The sequence below is a fragment of the Numenius arquata genome, chromosome 2 (assembly GCF_964106895.1).
Source record: "Numenius arquata chromosome 2, bNumArq3.hap1.1, whole genome shotgun sequence".
NCBI classification, from domain to species: domain Eukaryota; kingdom Metazoa; phylum Chordata; class Aves; order Charadriiformes; family Scolopacidae; genus Numenius; species Numenius arquata.
The window spans coordinates 65,568,902-65,586,768 of record NC_133577.1 but is presented as its reverse complement, the minus strand read 5'-3'; the positions used below and the strand labels follow the sequence as shown (position 1 = coordinate 65,586,768).

At 36.7% G+C, this 17,867-nt stretch overlaps 1 protein-coding gene across 1 annotated transcript in view; it reads left to right on the top strand.

Annotated features, from left to right (window-relative positions):
* Positions 1–17,867, top strand: part of ERC1 (ELKS/RAB6-interacting/CAST family member 1) — a 300,150-nt gene that overhangs the window by 83,680 nt on the left and 198,603 nt on the right. The window contains exons 6-8 of the mRNA XM_074168034.1: positions 885–968; positions 3,604–3,771; positions 11,225–11,392. Coding sequence (XP_074024135.1) covers positions 885–968; positions 3,604–3,771; positions 11,225–11,392 — 420 coding nt within the window. The remainder of the gene's footprint in view (positions 1–884; positions 969–3,603; positions 3,772–11,224; positions 11,393–17,867) is intronic.

Here is a 17,867-nt window from a genome sequence, read left to right as displayed (position 1 = left end):
TCTGCTTGAAATTATTTGTCAAAAAAAGAATGCTGGAGGAAGTTTCTTGGAGAAGTGTTACTTACCCTAAAGTAGAAATGTGTATAAGTTTGTGTTTCTTCTACTTCCCTCACACCAGCTCACCGATTTACCTCAAGATGACCACACCTGTTCTTTTATACTTTTGTCCCTTATCCTACTGAGTTGTTTCCAGGAACTGAAGGATACCCGCTTCAAATTAGGAACGGAGAGACGATTTTAGCAGCTCTTCCTACCATCCTTTCTTCTTTCCTTCTTTCTTTCTTCCCTTGCTAGCAACTCTTCAATTTCCCCTTCTTCTCACCCTCTGTGGGCCTACAGACCTGTTCAGCTACTCAGTTTCTAGATCTCTTCCGTCTGCTGTGTCTGCTCATTTATTTTCCTGCAGAAAATGTGTTCCTTTCTGATAACTATCCACTCATGACTCGTAGCCAGCTCCAATCTTGATATCTTGCTGTAATTGCACAACATTTATTTTTTTCAGTAGTGTTGTATAGTCATCTGCGGCTGTATCTTGACAATTAACTTTATTTCTCTTAAACTGAAAAATGTCCCTTTTCCTGTCCTAATTTCCTCATGAATTCCAGTTTCAAAATTATTGGGTGAAGTGCCCCATACTTCGCATATATAAACATAACCATAACTATACATCTTTTTTTCATAATCAAATTCTTGTCTGGCAGCCTATATGAAATTACAGAGACCGTAAACTTGAGAAGACCTAACAACGAACGGAGGAGAAAATGAGTGACCAGTGTTGATCCTTCTGTTCAGTTCTTTGTCACTTTTAGTTACTTGGATTGAAACAGGCTAACTAGAAGTTGACAAATGATAAATATTTTAAAAGCATAACAATGTCGTGACAGGTAGAGCAACTGAAGGAAGAGCTAAGTGCCAAAGAGGCTCAAGGGGAGGACCTGAAAAAAAGAGTGGCTGGTCTCCAGGCCGAGGTCTCTGCAGTAAGATTTATCTTTTGTGTGCAGTGGCCATTCACTGGGGCTTGCTAGCTCTCTGGCCTTCGGGGTAGCTTTTCTTCTCTTAACTTCTTTATGACTTGATATAACAGTAGAACTAACAGCCTGCTCAGCCTTGTAACTGCCTTTTCGTTCATATGTTTTTGGTGTCCGTAACATCACTCTTCAACTGAACATCTATATTTGTTTTGTTACTATTTCTTTAATGGTATGAGCTGTTTTAACAGTAACATATTCTTCTCTATCGAAGCAGATTTTCAAAAGTATTCAGCACCCATTTTGGGGCCAGACTTTCAAGGAGATTTACGTTCCTCAGTATAACAAAAATAACTTGAAAACCTGTGCTGAACTCTCTTAACGTTGTTTCACAAAAAATAACCAAAGCTGGATGCTGAACGCTTTTTAAAACTGATTGTTTAATTTTACCAGCATGAATTTAGGTTATTCGTTTGCTGTGAAATTAGTGCATTTGCTGTAATTGATCATAGTGTCTCACGGAGAAGAGAGATGTGAGCACTTAATGATGCCTTAACTTCCCTTGCAACTTGGAATGGTATGCGCTGCGTTCTTCCTAAAGAGCTTTAGCACATTGACAGTGTGGGTTTACAGCTCTGAAATGGGGATTTCCAGAGAGAATGATCTTAGAGTGCTACTTGGGAATTTTAATGTAATTGAAATGTGATTGTGTTTAGAGGAGAGCCAAATACTTGCCAAAATGCAAGTATTTAGGGTAAACATCTCTTCTGAGATGACCCCCAAAAGAATTTGTCTTTTCAAAGAAAGACCAAACTGGTTTGAGAAAGTTTTACTGTAATTCAGGCTACCTACTAGTTGAAAAAGTTTGTGTCATCAAGAATTTTTAAGGAGGCTTTTCTGTTTAGATACTCCAGAAAACATAACTACCAGTAAATAGTTCATCTCTTCCCAGCTATTCTGCTGTGCCTAGCAGTATTGTGCAACTGGTTGTATTGGCCAGTAGTTAACAGCAGAAATAGTGCTACTAACATCAATACTTTTGTGTCTAACTTAAATAGGTGGTGAAATCATTCTGTGGACATGTTTGGTTTTACTAAAAATATGAAAAAAAAAGCCTAGTATGATTGAATTAAGTGAGCTATAAACTATTGAATAGTTCTGTAAATGAAATTCTTCTCATACTCCTTCCCTTTATTCCATTTAAAAAAATTGGTTTGTGTGAGGTTTTTTGAGATACGTGTCCTCCTTTTTCTGCTCCCCTTCTTCTTTATCTCATCATGTATGCTGTTTCGTGCTGGAACACAGGAGTTCTTGATGACATCTTTTCATGCTATTTTAATATTCTTCGGTAGAGAGTTTTATTTCTTTAATTGCCCATTATTGAAAGGTGTTGTCAAGACAAAACCACATTTACCCAAGTTTTTCCTCTCAGTTATTTCTACTAGTATGTGCGTTTATTCTAATTAAGAATTAAAAAATTAAAAATTATAGTTTATATCAATTTGACTTTGTTCTTGACACATTCCTGAAAATGGAAGATCACCTGGACATTTTTTTTTAGTGTGCAATGTCCTCTAATTTCTCTTTTGAAGCGTTGGAAAACATACTTTTAGGACTACGGGATTTTATTTTAATGTCACAAACAAAATCGTTCAAGTTAAAAAAGGGAAAACAGTTCTTGAGATATGTCCACCTTTGCTATGTAATATGTAAAAGTAAAATATTGCTATTTTATTTTGTGAGATGACTTGGAGACAAACCAGAAAGTTGGTTATAAACTTGGGCATAAGTCTACATTTAGACTTCCCTGTTCTCTCTAATTAATTGGTTTTTTCTTCAGATTTACATCAAAATTGTCCCGAGTGATGATTGCATTTTAGAATGAGATTTCATCTCATTTCAGTGCTTAACTTTTAACATTTCTTACTGTTTGTCTTTTAAAATGATAATCTAGCTTACATTTGTTAAAATAAATTGGCATTTCCATACCGATTTAATTCACTAAATTAAATCTAGGAAATTACTCTCAACAAAGTGCAACTCCACAAACAGTTTTCATGTTTGCATCTGCTTTAAGAAGCTTCCATAAATTAAAAGGTATAAATTAGAAGACTGAAATGCTGGTTTTTTAAATAGTCGGAAAAAGTAAAGGTGTCTTTATGTAATCTGTAAGCATGAGGCTGGATGAAGAGATGGATGGGAACTCGCTGGTTTGACATTTTAAAGCAAACATCAGGTTTCTGAGAGAGACTTGTAGGTATCTCATCTTTTCTGATATTACAGGGAAGGGTACTTTCTCATAACAGTTCTGCTCTATCTTCATTAAAAACTTAGCAGGGATAAGTAGCTGGTTTTGGTCAGTTCTTTGAAAGATGACTAAGAGCAGGCTGACTCTGTTAAAAAGAACCTCTCCTGAAAAATTGTGCTATTGCTCCCCCCTCTTTTTTCTTGTATCTTTTGCTCATGACACAAATTTTTGATGGCCTTTCACTCAAGATAACTGAAGTCTTCACAGTTCCTTGGGAAAAGTTTAAAGTATCATACTCTTTGTTGGTAGTTATGTGATTTTATAGTTATTTTTTTAAGGAAGGTATAAATTATTTTTTCCTTTGCCTATCTTTTCTTTCTTTTTCAGATTGGTCAGGTAAAACAGGAGCTGTCCCGCAAAGACACTGAGCTGCTGGCCTTGCAGACAAAGCTGGAGACCCTCACAAATCAGTTCTCTGACAGCAAGCAGCATATTGAAGTTCTGAAAGAGTCTCTTACAGCTAAAGAGCAAAGAGCTGCCATCCTGCAGACAGAGGTGAAATGGGCAATTTTGTACTTATTGACTTTTCATAGAGAAAGAGATACAAAGCATTATTTCTTTTCTTCTTGCTTAGGTTATACAGTTCTGTAGCTATTCAATACTGCTTGTTCTGAGCAGGTTGTATCTTTGATTATATGTTTGACATGTTTTGATCAAGCCAGGGCTTGATCATAAAGACAGATACGTGAGTGTAAGTGTACACATATTCCTGTGGGTGAACACACGCTTGTATGACACGCTCCACTAATGTGCAGTCATTAATACTATTATTCCTAGCACAGCTAAATTGGAAGTTGCAATACCTGGGCTGGAGGGAGATTTATATTCAATTATCTTCTAGCTAAAAGAGAGCAGAGAAAGGAAGAGCGTTCCAGTAGTATATAACTCGCTGAGGCTTTACTACTACTGTCAGCATGTACAGGAACTCTTGCATGTAAGCCTGTGCTTACACCTGAAATATGCGCTTTCATGTTTTATGATGCATATTCCAAGATAAAGGAAAAGTATTTTCAAATCTGTGTTTTGATAACAAATGCGTAATAAATTCTCATATTCTGTAAGACACAAGTGTATATCTGAACATCAAATGGATAATAAGTATAGGATAAACTTATTGCTTCTGGGCGTTCTTGAAGAACGAGCATGAAATGTTGTGCAAAGACAACATTTTAATCCCCTGGCTTGGAAAATTGCAGTGTTAGTAGAAGTCCAAAAGATGGCAGTCATGCATTAAAAAATATTTGTGGTGTTACAGCTAAAACAGTGAAAAGCTTAAGGAGTTGTGAAGTAGGCATGCAGAAAATTTCCATATTACATATTCCATTGCATATTCCATGCAGAAAGATTCCATATTACAAGAGGATAAGAGAATTTATTTGAACTTTTTACGCTTGTGTAGCTTTTCTATAGCCATGTTCAGTGAATGTATGGATGCATATGGCCTTGTTCACCTGCAGAAGTCAAGTTAACTAGCAAATATCTCCTGATGTTCCAAGATGGCTTTTCTGATTATTCTCAGATTTATGTAGAAGTTGAAATTGCATTATTCAGTATTCATATATTGTGAAATATGCGTCATTGCATATTGTGAAAGTGTGCTAGTTTACTAATTTCATATTACTAATTCCTAGTAATTCCAATACTAATTTCAATTACTAATTACATAAATTTCTCGTTAAATTTGGGGGTTTTTTTTTGGTTTTTTTTGTTTTTTTTCTAGTCAGGAATGTACCCTAGATTCACACGTTGTTTTTTTTTTTAAATATTTACATTTCAAAATATCATTGAAAGTACGTATTAGGTAAATAAACATTTTGAAAAAAGTAACTTGCAGGTTTTGATCTGTTACAGTGATTGAAAAGAATATAGATATATTAAGTCACTGTGCAGTATTGTGACAAAGCTACAAAGGTGGAAACACATATCTCTTCTTTCTTTTAAATAATAAAAAGCAGCTTTTTTCTGCCCATGAGAGATGAAGTTCTTGAAAAAATGCACTTTATTAACAAGTTAAAAGACTTCAGTAGATGGTTATAATTTCAGTTGTTATGGTAGGTAAACATTTTTACTCAAGTGAAATGTACAGAACTTAAACAAAATATTTAAAAACAAAAAGCCTTGGTTATATACCATTGATAGATACTCTTGATGATTATTCAGAACAGGTTGATTTTATTTTAGCTGAAGGCCAAAGTAGTTTTTTAATATAGAAAATTATTCTACTCTCTAAATTGCAATATTAGTAAATCATCATTGGGAATATCTGTTCTTCACTGGGTTCTCCCAAATGAGATTCTCATAGCACCACAATACAAATCCAAATTGGATTCTTCCTCCAAAATGTGCAATCTCTTTTTTACTAATAAAAAGTGGCTGAAAGGAGGGGAAGGGGGGTGGGTGGGGAAGAGAGAGACATATTTTCTACTTACTGCTTTTAAGTTATTGACATAATTTGCTTCCAGATGTCGTAAGTGAAACATAACAACCACAGTAACAGCAAAAGATTTTTTTCTGCTGTCTTTCAGTAAGGACTTGCTGTGGAGCTAAAACATTAACCATACTGTTTTAGAATGATATTTTTATGATAGATTTAATGGATTCAGTACACAGTAAGATGTAGCAATCTGGTATGGATTTAACACATATGAAGTGTTGTTGATTATCAGGCTATTCCATTGTATCAGAGCAGATATTTAGAATGATCCATTTATGTTCCTGAGAATTTGCCTGTAATGGCAAGAAGATATTTATACTTTTTGAAAGAGAATCACATCTTTTTCATCCTTGCTGCTGTTCTTGACAGAAAGTTCAACAATTAAGTCATCATATGTAGTTACCTTGCTTCTGTCTTCACAAGCTTATCCTCTCAAGTATGATACTGAAACAGGTTAATAAAATACAGTGTTGAGATGTTTGTCATTGTATCCTGCAATGTATTTTGGTTTTTTAAGGAAAAGGTATCTTTCTATACAAGAGTTTTCACTGGGAATAAGGTAGGAATGTGAGATCCTGCCTGGCCTGACTTATTGACAGCACTGTTCAATGTTAAAACATGACTAGCTTCTCTCAAGACACCTAGAGAGAGTTGTGAGGAGGAAAAGAGGTGCATTTTCTGTCATATATTGGCAGATATCTTAGTAGGGGATTGGTATTTTAAAGTCATATTTAAATAAACATTGTGAGAGAAAAGAGCATACCTTCATAAGCCTCTGACTTTTAGTCTTCTGTTAAAGAAAACTGCAGGTAAGTGGGGAAAAGATGTTGGTATAATATCTCAAAAATGGATTTGTCACCTGCCACACTAGAACTACAAAGAACAGTGAGTTGTTTGTGGGGTGTTTATCTTGAGGGCTATTAGGTGGGGAGGATATTGTGGTTAACTTTTCAATTTGTGAAGAAACCTTTAAAAATAGCTCTAAAAATGTGCAATCTCTTTGTAAACAAAACAAAAAATAAATCAATATTTATTTTGGAATTAAGACTTTATCCATATAAAGTTTGCGTTTTACCCAATGGACCCTTTAGCTTAGGTCAGTGCCAGAAGGTGTGTGGCTTCAGTGGGAGGTTAAATTAATCAGTAAGAACTTTCCCCTTTATTTTTGTATACTACTTAAGCGGGCATGGTTGCATAATTGGTCTGTTCGATATGGTAAATTCAGATTAATATTCAGTAGAAAAATGAATCCAGTCCTCTGGAAGTATTTTTATTTGCTCTGAATGTCTCAGCTCTAAGGGTCTGTCTTTATTGGAGCTTACACTGGCATTTTGAAACTATAGTAGACCCTCCCAAATTAGAGACAGTTAGGGAGTGGATCACGTTTAGTGAGGAGTGTGTGAACGGGAGCTGGGTGTCTCTAACAAGACTTGTTGGCACCAGCTACATGAAGATCTATGCTGACACCTGCAAACATTAAGCTCAGCTCACAGAACTGAGTAGGTGTGTTTAGGTATTTAATACCTTGTGCTAGAGATTGTGGACGAACAGTTGAACTAATTTCTGACCTGAGCAGGCCCTGGAAGCAGTACATTTGTCCTGCATTGAATTTATAATCCTAGCAGAACCAAACAGGTTCTGCACAAAGCTAGGTATATGCGCCTCTGCTCTGTGGCATGGTCATGTAATCTAAGTTGTCCAGATAACTGGGAGCTATATGTTCATAAAGAATTCACTCTCAGTTCTTCTACAGACCCTACTGGCTATTGCCGCATATTGTATAAGAAGGTGGAGAGTCAGCTCAAATGTAATTAATAAGAAATATCAGTATCAAAATAGGGAGTTAAGCCTTGTGAAGCACTGGATTCAAAGTCAGTCAGTAAATATAGCTTTTAAGTCTTAATTACAGACTATGCTACCAGGAAAGCAGCTAAACTTTATTGTCTTTATATGATGTGTTTGCAAGAGGGTAATAGAATGTCACAAAACTGATCCTTTTTAAAATGTACTCATTTCAGGTACTTGGAGACTTCACGTAGCAGTATCTACAGTAGGATAAAAGCAACATTTCACCTTGCATACCAAATATAATTTTTTGTCCTCCTCTGTGCATTTCTCAATTATCTTTGAATTCTGAGTGCTGACACAGACAGAATTACTTCAACATCTACTTTAAAAAGTAGCTGGCTCTTGTTAGAAACCATAGCAAGCTCTAAATACGTATTTCAGGATTGATATTCTGGCTGTTCCTTTTGCTGCCATTAATGTGGTCATACCAACAGAGGATAAAAGTTTTGAATTTTGCCATTGCAGAGAAATCAGGGCTTGGATATAACATATGGGAGACTGTACCTTCTGATATAACTGAATGGAGTATGGCTTGGTCCGCTGATCTAAATCAATAGTTCAGCCATGGTTTGAACAGGTGGCAGGTAGATGGCAAAAATCACTCAGTCTCAGAAAAAGAGTAAAGCACTGTTTTTTCTAGGCATCACTGACATCTTCCTAAACCTGAGTGGGAATCACTAGTGTCATAATACCCTGATAGCTAATGTGCAGTCGACATGATGGTAAAAATGAGAAAAAACATGTGTGCAACCTAAGTCCTATTGACTGAAGCTTCTGAGTCAGTTCTGAAACTCACTGCGGACTTTTGAAATGTTAGTGATTTCCCTAAGCTATAAATTGGGAATATTCTTAATGCTAAGACTTCAATTACAGAATCCAAGATTTTAAAAAAGGCTTAAGAATAAATTTAAATTAAATATTATGTCATTTATTGTGCTTATTCTAGTAGTCATTGGAACTCCTGATGTTCTGTTTTTCCTTCAAAATTTGGAATTCTACTTGCTTAATGAATGGCTATACATATTAGGAACAGAGCCATAGAGTAGTATTTACTGCTAATGGAAAATTCTATGAAGACGGATCAATAGTTCCCAACACAGCTTTTCAGTTCTTACGGTGAAGAAATTTAAGTCTTACGTATGGTACCCAGCTGGAAAGAGGTACCTGTTGTACCTGCACGTAGGAAGGCTATTGTGTTGAAGGTGGCAATAAATGTGCTTATTTTGCTAGAGCTTCTCGGGAAATTGGATGGTACGTGCAGGTCAAGTTAGCAAGCCCATTGTTGCATGAAGGACTAGCAGTTGCCTGAGCTGTACTGTAAGATTTTACTTGCTATGCATAATTAAAGACATGGCAGTCTATTACTGTGAAAGCAGTTAGGTTAACCCAGGGTTAAGACAACACCATCCAAGACGCAGAAGTCAGGAGAAGGGGCGTCAGCACCTCTGTAGCTGTTTGCCTAGTCGTTTCCATGTGCAGAGAAAATCTTAAGCTGACTTTGTTGAAGTTGGCATCACCTGACTCCCACAGACCTCAATTCTTGTCACTGTGGGAGGATGCCATACATAAACTGAGCTGACATGAATAAACAAGTGCAGTGTTCTGCCAGGAATAGTGCTAAGGTGATGATTGTGTGTCCTGCCAGCCTTTGAAAATATTCTTGAAAGTGTTTTCTGTGGTTTCCTAGGCAGGGACCTCACACAAATAAAACCAGGAATGCAATTTACCCAAAACCGTAAGCTAATATAGAGTTCAAAGCGAATAATCAATCAGAAAATGGAAAGCATTCTGTGGATAAATTTCTGTTTGCAGATGTTCTCTTTTCACTTAATACTGGGCTGTAGGCATCTGGACTGTCTCAAATATTTTGTAACAAACACAACTGTTGGGAGTCTGTGGATTTGCTTGTGAGGCAGATTGTCAGTTTTCCTTCAAGAATGAATGAAAGTGACTCTTAGCTTTAATATTAGAGATATCCAGAGAAGAACATACCTAATCAATCTGTAAATCTGTGTATTTTTAAAAAGAAGACAAAACCTGATCCACCTGCTAAACTTTTCATTGCAAATACTAGCAATTCTATAAATCATATTTGGGTAGTACCTGGTACTCTAATATCACTCCAGAATATACTCTATGCCCCACTTGCTGGGTGAGAGGTCAGGAATGTGATTTTAATAACGTATGTGTAAGTGAGAAGGCTCCAGACGTAGAGGTGGCAGCGGGATTGCAGCGCTGATGGGGAGAGCAGGGCAGTTCTTTTCCCCGCTGGCAAGTGCTTATTGCTCTGTGTAAAAGGAATCAGACAAAACAGCAAAGGATTTTGTGGGCGTAACATACTGTAAATGTAGAGCCTTAGAGGCAACTTTTCCATTAGCAAATCGAAATAGGGTGGAATTAGAATAACACATTAAAACTAAATGTTGCTCAAAGTACCATAAGCATAGTGACTACCTAAATTCTTTCTTTAGCTGGAGTTGTCCAAGTCATCTTTTCACATCTCTGCTAGCCTATGCTGTGCAAAAGGACCAAGAAATTCATTGATCACCCTGTTTATTCTGTGTGACTGATGTCCTGTAATGGATTCAGCTAACAGGAACCAAATCTGATACTGTCAAATAAGATTAGCAGCCAAGCTGGCAGATTTGAGCTCTGTCTGAATGCTGAGTGGATAGGGGTCAGTGGGTTTCTTTGGTATCTTGGGCAGGTTGGTGGTGTTGGATTTTGTATTCCACAATGGTCTTTGAGATTAGCCTGTGCTCTGTAGCGACCTTTTTCTGCTCATCAAATTTATATTCAGATAGCTCTGATTCCTTCTCCCATTTCTTTTGTCTTGTGAGCTCTGTATTTCATTCATGTGAGAGAAATGCAGAAGGAAAAGTAAAAGCTTCTCAACATGCAGTTTTCTAGTTTGAGGATACCATAGAATTATCAGAGTGCGTTTCTAAATTTACTGAGGCCATGGGAGCTCTAAGTACCTTTACGTGTCCAAATTTCACCCACAGCACCCTGCACTGTGTCATTTGTTCCACTTTATCTTTAATATAAAACTGCATCCTGCTGAAAATGCATGTTACATTTAAACTATTATGTTGCTATTTAAGCCAAAATATTCTTAGCCATCCTAAGGTAACCCTGTTTCTACGTTTTGATCTGCAGTGACCACAAAAACCTCTGCTTTCATTACCTCCAGGCTGATCTAATACTCTGATTAAAACCTAAGATACAGAGTGACTGGTACTAAGAGTCTAAATTGCTGAACATTACTAATATTTCAAATAAAGGGTTAGTTTTCCTACATACAAGAGAACTTCTCAACAACACACTGTGTTGACTTCTACTTTGATGAAAAAAAATCCAGATTGTATCGTACAAGACTGAGTTATGTTAGAAGTATGATTTTAGATTTTCCAAGAAAGAACTTTAGGCTCATATAATTTGGGAATAAAACATTTGAGTATTTTTACTGTTTAGTCTCCTACCACTTGTGATAACTGTTTTATCATGAGCTTATTTATATTGATGTCTTAAAGTAAGGGATGTTAGTTTTCTGAATCTATTTGCAGTTTTACAGCACTCACTGTCTTGTGGAAGCATATTTTAACTTTTCTAAAATTTCTCTCCTTCAGTGCTAAACAAACCCTGTTTCTGCATGTCTGAATCTAGGTGGATGCATTACGATTACGTCTGGAAGAGAAGGAGACTATGCTAAATAAGAAGACAAAGCAGATTCAGGAGATGGCAGAGGAGAAGGGGACTCAAGCAGGAGAGATCCATGACCTCAAGGACATGTTAGAGGTGAAGGAGCGCAAAGTTAATGTTCTTCAGAAGAAGGTAAGATTGTAGAGGTCTGAGTCAGATACACATCTTGGATGCGTCTCAATTTCTAAGTCTGTCAAAAAGACGGAACTAGAATTTACATTTTGGAGATTAATGATTGATTTCATTCATGTAATGGAAAAATGGTGAATGATGAATTTCAGTTTGAAGTTTTGAAGAAAAAAGTAGAAAGAATTCAGTGCAGAGGCTGTTCCCTTTCAGTGGTTGCATGTGCTGCTTCTGCTTCTGTTTCATCAGTAACAATGACTGAAGTATTTGTAGGAGGGCACATAATCCGAAAAATCAACCCTTTCACACCCACTACCTTAACGAAGCCACGCTGATTTGAAGCACAGGGCACTGGGTGAGTACGACTTCAGTATGTGACTAAGTGAATGAGGGGTTGTATCAGTAGAAGCAGTTAGGATGATTCCTCTGTAACTTACTGAGAAAAGTTCAGGAAGAACTTCGTATAACTTTGATTAGAAATGCTGTTTTATTTTACATAATATTTCTTGAGAACTGCTAGAATAGGATAATCAGGGTTCAGACTATCCTGCATATCTTTCTGGATAAGAAAATGTGGACCTTATCAGTGAAATGGAGGAGGTCTGGATAAGAAAAATTAGATGCTGTCAGAGAAATTAGAGAAGTTTCCCAAAGGGCATTGAGTCCTGGGGCAATGAATGTTTGATTGTTTGCAAATTGCGCACTATATATTCCAAATTGCTGCTACACATGGTAAAAAGAGACAAATGCATGTATCACAATAAATTTTAATTTGCAGAATAGTTTTTTCCTCCATATCTTCAGAGAAGCTGCTCTTGGAGCTCATATCCAATGTATTAGGCTGTAAATGTGGGTGTTTTTCCCCAGACCTTTAAGCAATTCTATGGAATTCTTGTGATTTTAATAGTTCAGAATACTGATTAATTTCTGACGCCCGGCCAATGCCTTTTCTTCTAGTATGTAGTTATGAATCATGAGGGTTTAGGTCATGTTCAGTTTTGTTACAGCAAACTTCATGCAGGAATGGAAGTTCAAGCATGGAGTTTAGCCATTAATGAGTCATTAATAATTCTAGAACAGAGCCCTAATTCCCAGTCTTCATGGTCTCATTTTTTGACTGTTCATCTTTTTAGAGGTGCTTACAGATTTCTTATTTTTGTGCTGTGCTTTCTCTTTGTTTTCAAAATTGGTCATGCACGCTCCAAGCATTGATTGAGATCCCAGCTGAATGTTTAACCAAGAAGTGGGGAATCTGACATTTACATAAATGTTAAATGTCAGTGAGGTTGTTTTACTTCCACTTACTCTTACACTATTTTTTCACGTTTTCTTATTTGCTCTACTTAACTCTTTAGGATGATCTTTCATTGGTTCATTTATAGGCAGTACGAAAGGTTCTTTTTTTACTCCAAAGTTTTTAAATCCAAAGATGATTTTTTTAGTTTCAGTTTTTGAGTTTCTAGCAAAGCTGTAATATTTTTTTTTATGGAGAATCTAGCTTTTATTTGATGTTCGTGGTGCAATATCTGATTTTTCTTATTTTTTGTATGGCCCAGGGTAAATGAGCACAAATTCAATCCTTTAAATATTAGGATTGATACCTTTAACTGAATTTTTTAATTGCTTCTGCAAAGCTGGAATCTAAGACTAGGTTTGGGATTTCCTCTAGATTGGGCTTTGTGTTTTCTTGTTCTCTTCAGTGTTTTCCCACAGAAAAGCAGAGCTTGAGAAAATTACCTAAGGAAGGATAGGTCTGATTTTCTCTATATACTGTGGAAGTCATGAGAACTTGCATAAAATCTGTTTCAGGTGCTAGAAAAAATTCTTAATTCTCATTTTTATCTGATATATATATATGTATATATATGTGCACATCCTTTTTTGACTGGACAGATAGCTATTTTTGCCCTCTGCCTGGAACTTTAGAAGCCTGTAGCCCCTCTCACGTACATGCTTTTCTTTTAAAGCTTTTAAACTCTTACCTACTTGCACACATTGTTATTAAAGTACACAGCCTGTTTTCTGCTTTATCCAAGTGCTGTCTTTCAAACCTTCCGGGACAGTTCAGAATTTTATTTTCTTTTTAAAAATAAAAAAAGTGCAGCCTTTAAACTTTTGCCTCCATGGACAATAGTCTTTTTATTCCTCCCTCTGATTATAAACTGGCATGTTCAGACAGATCAGGTCTTAATCTGTGTATTCTAATTGAAGATCTGGATGTTTAAAGTATCTTCAGAGGTCATAGATAGTAGTATTTATTTTTTTTACTGGTTATCTGATATTAAATGCTTGTTTTAAGTTTACCGACATGATTTAAGTGGTACTTAGGCATTTCAATTGAATACAGTGAAAGACTATGAAGGAAGCGGTGGGAAGAAAGCTTCTCCTCTTGTGTAGTGTTAGGAAATGTTTGGAAGCAGCCACAGCAGCAACATCTAACTGCGGCTTGCAGTTATGAAGATGCATGGGGTAGAGATGTTGGCATGTTGGAGGAATTTAACTGCATTAAGAATTATATTAATAGATACTACTCAGTCAGTTTTTACCAAGTTCTCTTCTCTAAGCCTATATTCAGATTTGAGGATATTTTTGAAGTGGGTACTCTAATGAACAAAATTTTGAACACTAATATTTTTGTAATGCTAGGTAAAACCCAAGTTTGTAACAAAAGCCAAAATCATAAAGATGTTGAAAATAAAACAATTTATTGAAAAATCATTAACTTACGTAACTTACCCATTTAGGAAAAGTTGTTTACTTTCTTTTGAAATTTAGAGAGATTGCCTCTACTAGTAATATAGCCACAGCCAAATGATACATGGGGCCTATGGGGAATTTGGACTTCTGTTAATTTTTTATTTTATTTTATTTTCTCTGGCCGTTTCAGATGTATAATCATCTATTCTGATAACACTGACAAGAAATTGTTTGATGTGGTGCCCCAAACCGTGCTATACTAAATTTCTGTTGTTGAAACAAAAATTATTTAAAACGCATCTTTTATTTTTGGGTCTCTGTTTGGATTCATTGATGCAAGCCACTGCATAGTTTGTTTTATGAACTATTAATATCATTGTTGTATTGATTAAAGGTGGTGAACTAGAAAGTATGCTTTCTGGTCACTCTAAAATCCAGATGAAGCAAGCAATGAAAATTTACTGGCCAATTAGAGATCAAATAAAAGACACAGAAGAAGATTATGAGCAACAAAGATCTGAAAAATTTACGTGACAATTGGCATCACTACTGACACCCAGTAGGCACCAAAATACATGTTCCAGGTTGCTGAGGAAACCACATGCTTCACATTTTAAATTCTGGAATGTTTCCAGTTCTAAGTTCCTACAGTGATTCTGCTTGGTAGCACCTTTATTTGAGACAATAGAAATAGGGCAAATGCTAGAAATTTGGAGACTACAGAAATAAGTTTTAGCTTTATGTCTGAATATTTGATGCAAAAACTTAGTTTCATTGAGCTTCAGGATTTTCTTTTCTCATTTCATTGAGAGTAAATCTTGCATAAAATCTCATTTTAAGTTGTTAGAACTCCAGGCAAGGGGACAATGTCAGAAAATAAATAGGGACCATGCTGGGCAAATCTGAAATTTGAACCTGAAAAACATTAAATTGTGCTTCATTATTCTCTTTGCCACATCTGTCTATCTGTGCTGGTAGGCTGGGATGAAAAGGAGTAGGAAAAAAAAATAAAAATCAATACCTTGCAATCAAAGCATTTGAGAGAAATAGCACTTGGGACAAATGATAAGTAACAGTTACTCTGAAAGAAAAAAAAAAAAAAACACGAACAGAACAGGAGTGAATCAATCAAATCACCCCATGCTTTGGGGGGAGGCCATGTTTTGTCTTGGGGAGGGGCGGTTAACACTCCCTTCATTGTGCAATGCAGCTGCAGGCAAAGAAAATGCAAGTTTTAGTGTCTGAACACAGCAGTGTGTTTTGACAGCTCCCCCTGCACTGTGTGATGGTTGACCTGTGATGAAGTAAAGGAAGAATACAGGGTTGAGGGTTTTTTTGTGCTTGTTTGTTTGTTTTTGTTGTTTGGGGGGTTTTTTGTTTGTTTATTTGTGTGTGACTGTGCTGATGTTAGTTGTTCAGCTTGTATTTGGAAAGACTCCAAATGCAGTTTTCCTCCTCTTTTGGATAAGAAGCATTGCCTTTCTCCGGAGGAAATAAATGCGCTCTGCTTTTCACAAAACTTAGAAATAAAAAAAAAAAAAATCTTATGCTTAATGGTAACAGTATGTGGCAATAGTATGTGGCAAAGGAAGGGGACTGCAAATAGAATTTCTAACTCAGTTGTTTAAAATCAGTAGTGATCATAGTTACCATAACAGCAGTGTTGGGTTAGTATTAATCACTTTTAAATTTCAGCATTTGTACTTTTAAAGGTTATTTTCTTTCCATTTCCTCATCTGTGAAGTATATTTACCTCCTCAGGCAGCTCTTCTTTTCCAACCCTGAAGAGATGAGAGAGCACAGAGAAAGAACTGCATTTTCAAACATTTTATTCAGTTTATGGTAGTTTCATCTTCCCCGGTGCGACCTTGAACTTGCCTACCAGATGAATGAATATATGGTTTTCTAAGAATTAATAGAATGCAAGATGGACTTGTAGATATCCCTTTGAGACTCTCTATGATGGCATTTAGTGCTTAAAAATCCTGTAGTGTTACCACTGTAGGCAATGGCCCGTTCAAACCTGCAGCGGGTGTCTGAGTCTCTGGTTGTGCAAACTGTACAGAAAAGAACAAAGTAAGACTGCCCCAACAAAGATGGTCCATGCGTACATTTACAAAGTGAGTGAGCATGTGCCCTCTTATTTAAGAATGGATAATTCTTTCTTCTGTAATATACCTGTGGGCAAGCTTGTTCTCTGTTTTTCACGTGCTCAATTTATGAATGTTTAAGGAGAAGCTCCAGGATCAGACGAGTCTGCTCATCAGCCCAGCTTCTGCAGGGAGGTAGAAGGAAGATATGCTGGGCTTTCTGCTCAGCTAGGACTGATGAAATAGCTACTTTTCTTGAGGAACTCTGTGGCTTAACAAGCAGTGCAAATACAAGAGTATTTCTGTAAATATCTCTCTCTGGCAGAAAAAGCCCTACTTCTGCTCCTTTTACTCCAGGTCTCAAGGCATGCCACTGAACCGGTTCCAAAGACAGTTCAGAGATTTCAAACACCACAGAAGAGACCTAAAGTCCCCACAGGCTTGTGCCAGCTTCTTTATTATAGCTGACAGATGTGACCTCAAAGATGTGTCCTGGAGGGTCATGGGGGACTGTCTCTCTGTGTCCCTGAAGGGATATCAGACCTCTTCTGCTGCTGCTTTTTCTTTCATTCAAGCCTTTCTGTTACAGGCTTGCTGACTACCACTGAACAAAACAATGAAGGTGAAATTTGTGGCTCTTAGAAATTTCCAGAAGCTGTTCTGTCTAATTTGTTACCCTGTGTCCCCAAGATTCTAGAGTCCCTTGTCTTTTCAGGAATATCCTCTCAGAATTGCTCTACCATGTGGGATGGGATTATTAAATAGAGGTATAATCTTCAGTTAGACTAATAATAGGAAAAATTAGAAAAACTTCATCCCTAAAATCTTGTGGTAGCAATGAAAGTGCCAAAGAAGACTGGAGAGCCTTCATTATTTGAGTTCAAATTCAGCATAATTATCCTGTGAGATTTTTTTCATTTCTGCCTTTCAGGAAGGAGCCTAGTTGTTTAATTTATACATGGGAAATGAGGACACAACACAGAATTTTTTTAGTTTTACAGTGAGCCATGATGGCTTTGAAATTAGGAACCTTACCCTTCTGTTTTGACTTCCCACTTCTCTGAGAATCCATTGAGACTTTTTAGAGCTATTGCAGCCCAGCTCAGATGGCATGGTGTGTCTTTTTTTCCTTCTATGAATGTGTGGCTAATAAGACATTATTAGGGCAGGGGAATACCTCAGTTTCTTCATACCACTTTTCAACGCTTTGCTAATTTAGTTTTAAAGGTGACTGATTACTATACAGATCTTAGAGTTTATTACAGCAACTTCAAGTTCAGTGTTGGCAAGATCCCCTCCTTCTCAGGAGAGGCTTTAGCTTGTGAGATTTGATCTTTTTTGATTCTTTCTGAGCCATATAATAACATACATTTTTCTAATTTGGAATACGGGTCCTAAAAGGTCCACAAGCTTAGCTTCAGACAGTATTTTCAATGGCAGAGAGTCCCTAGTTTACAGGTGCTGGTAGAGGTGACAGTGTGTTCTCCAGGGACTGACCCAAGGAATATATTTTTGATGATCTTGCCTAATCCAGATCAGTCATGGCAGATGCCTTGTAGCTAGAAGCGAACCCCAGTATTCTCATTGGAAGGGCTTTTGATTTCCAAAGGAGCACGCATTTCACAGCTCTTAAGTTGGGTGCTGTTATGGCCCTCACCGGTGAGTTCATAGCCTATAGATACAGGTATCTTGTT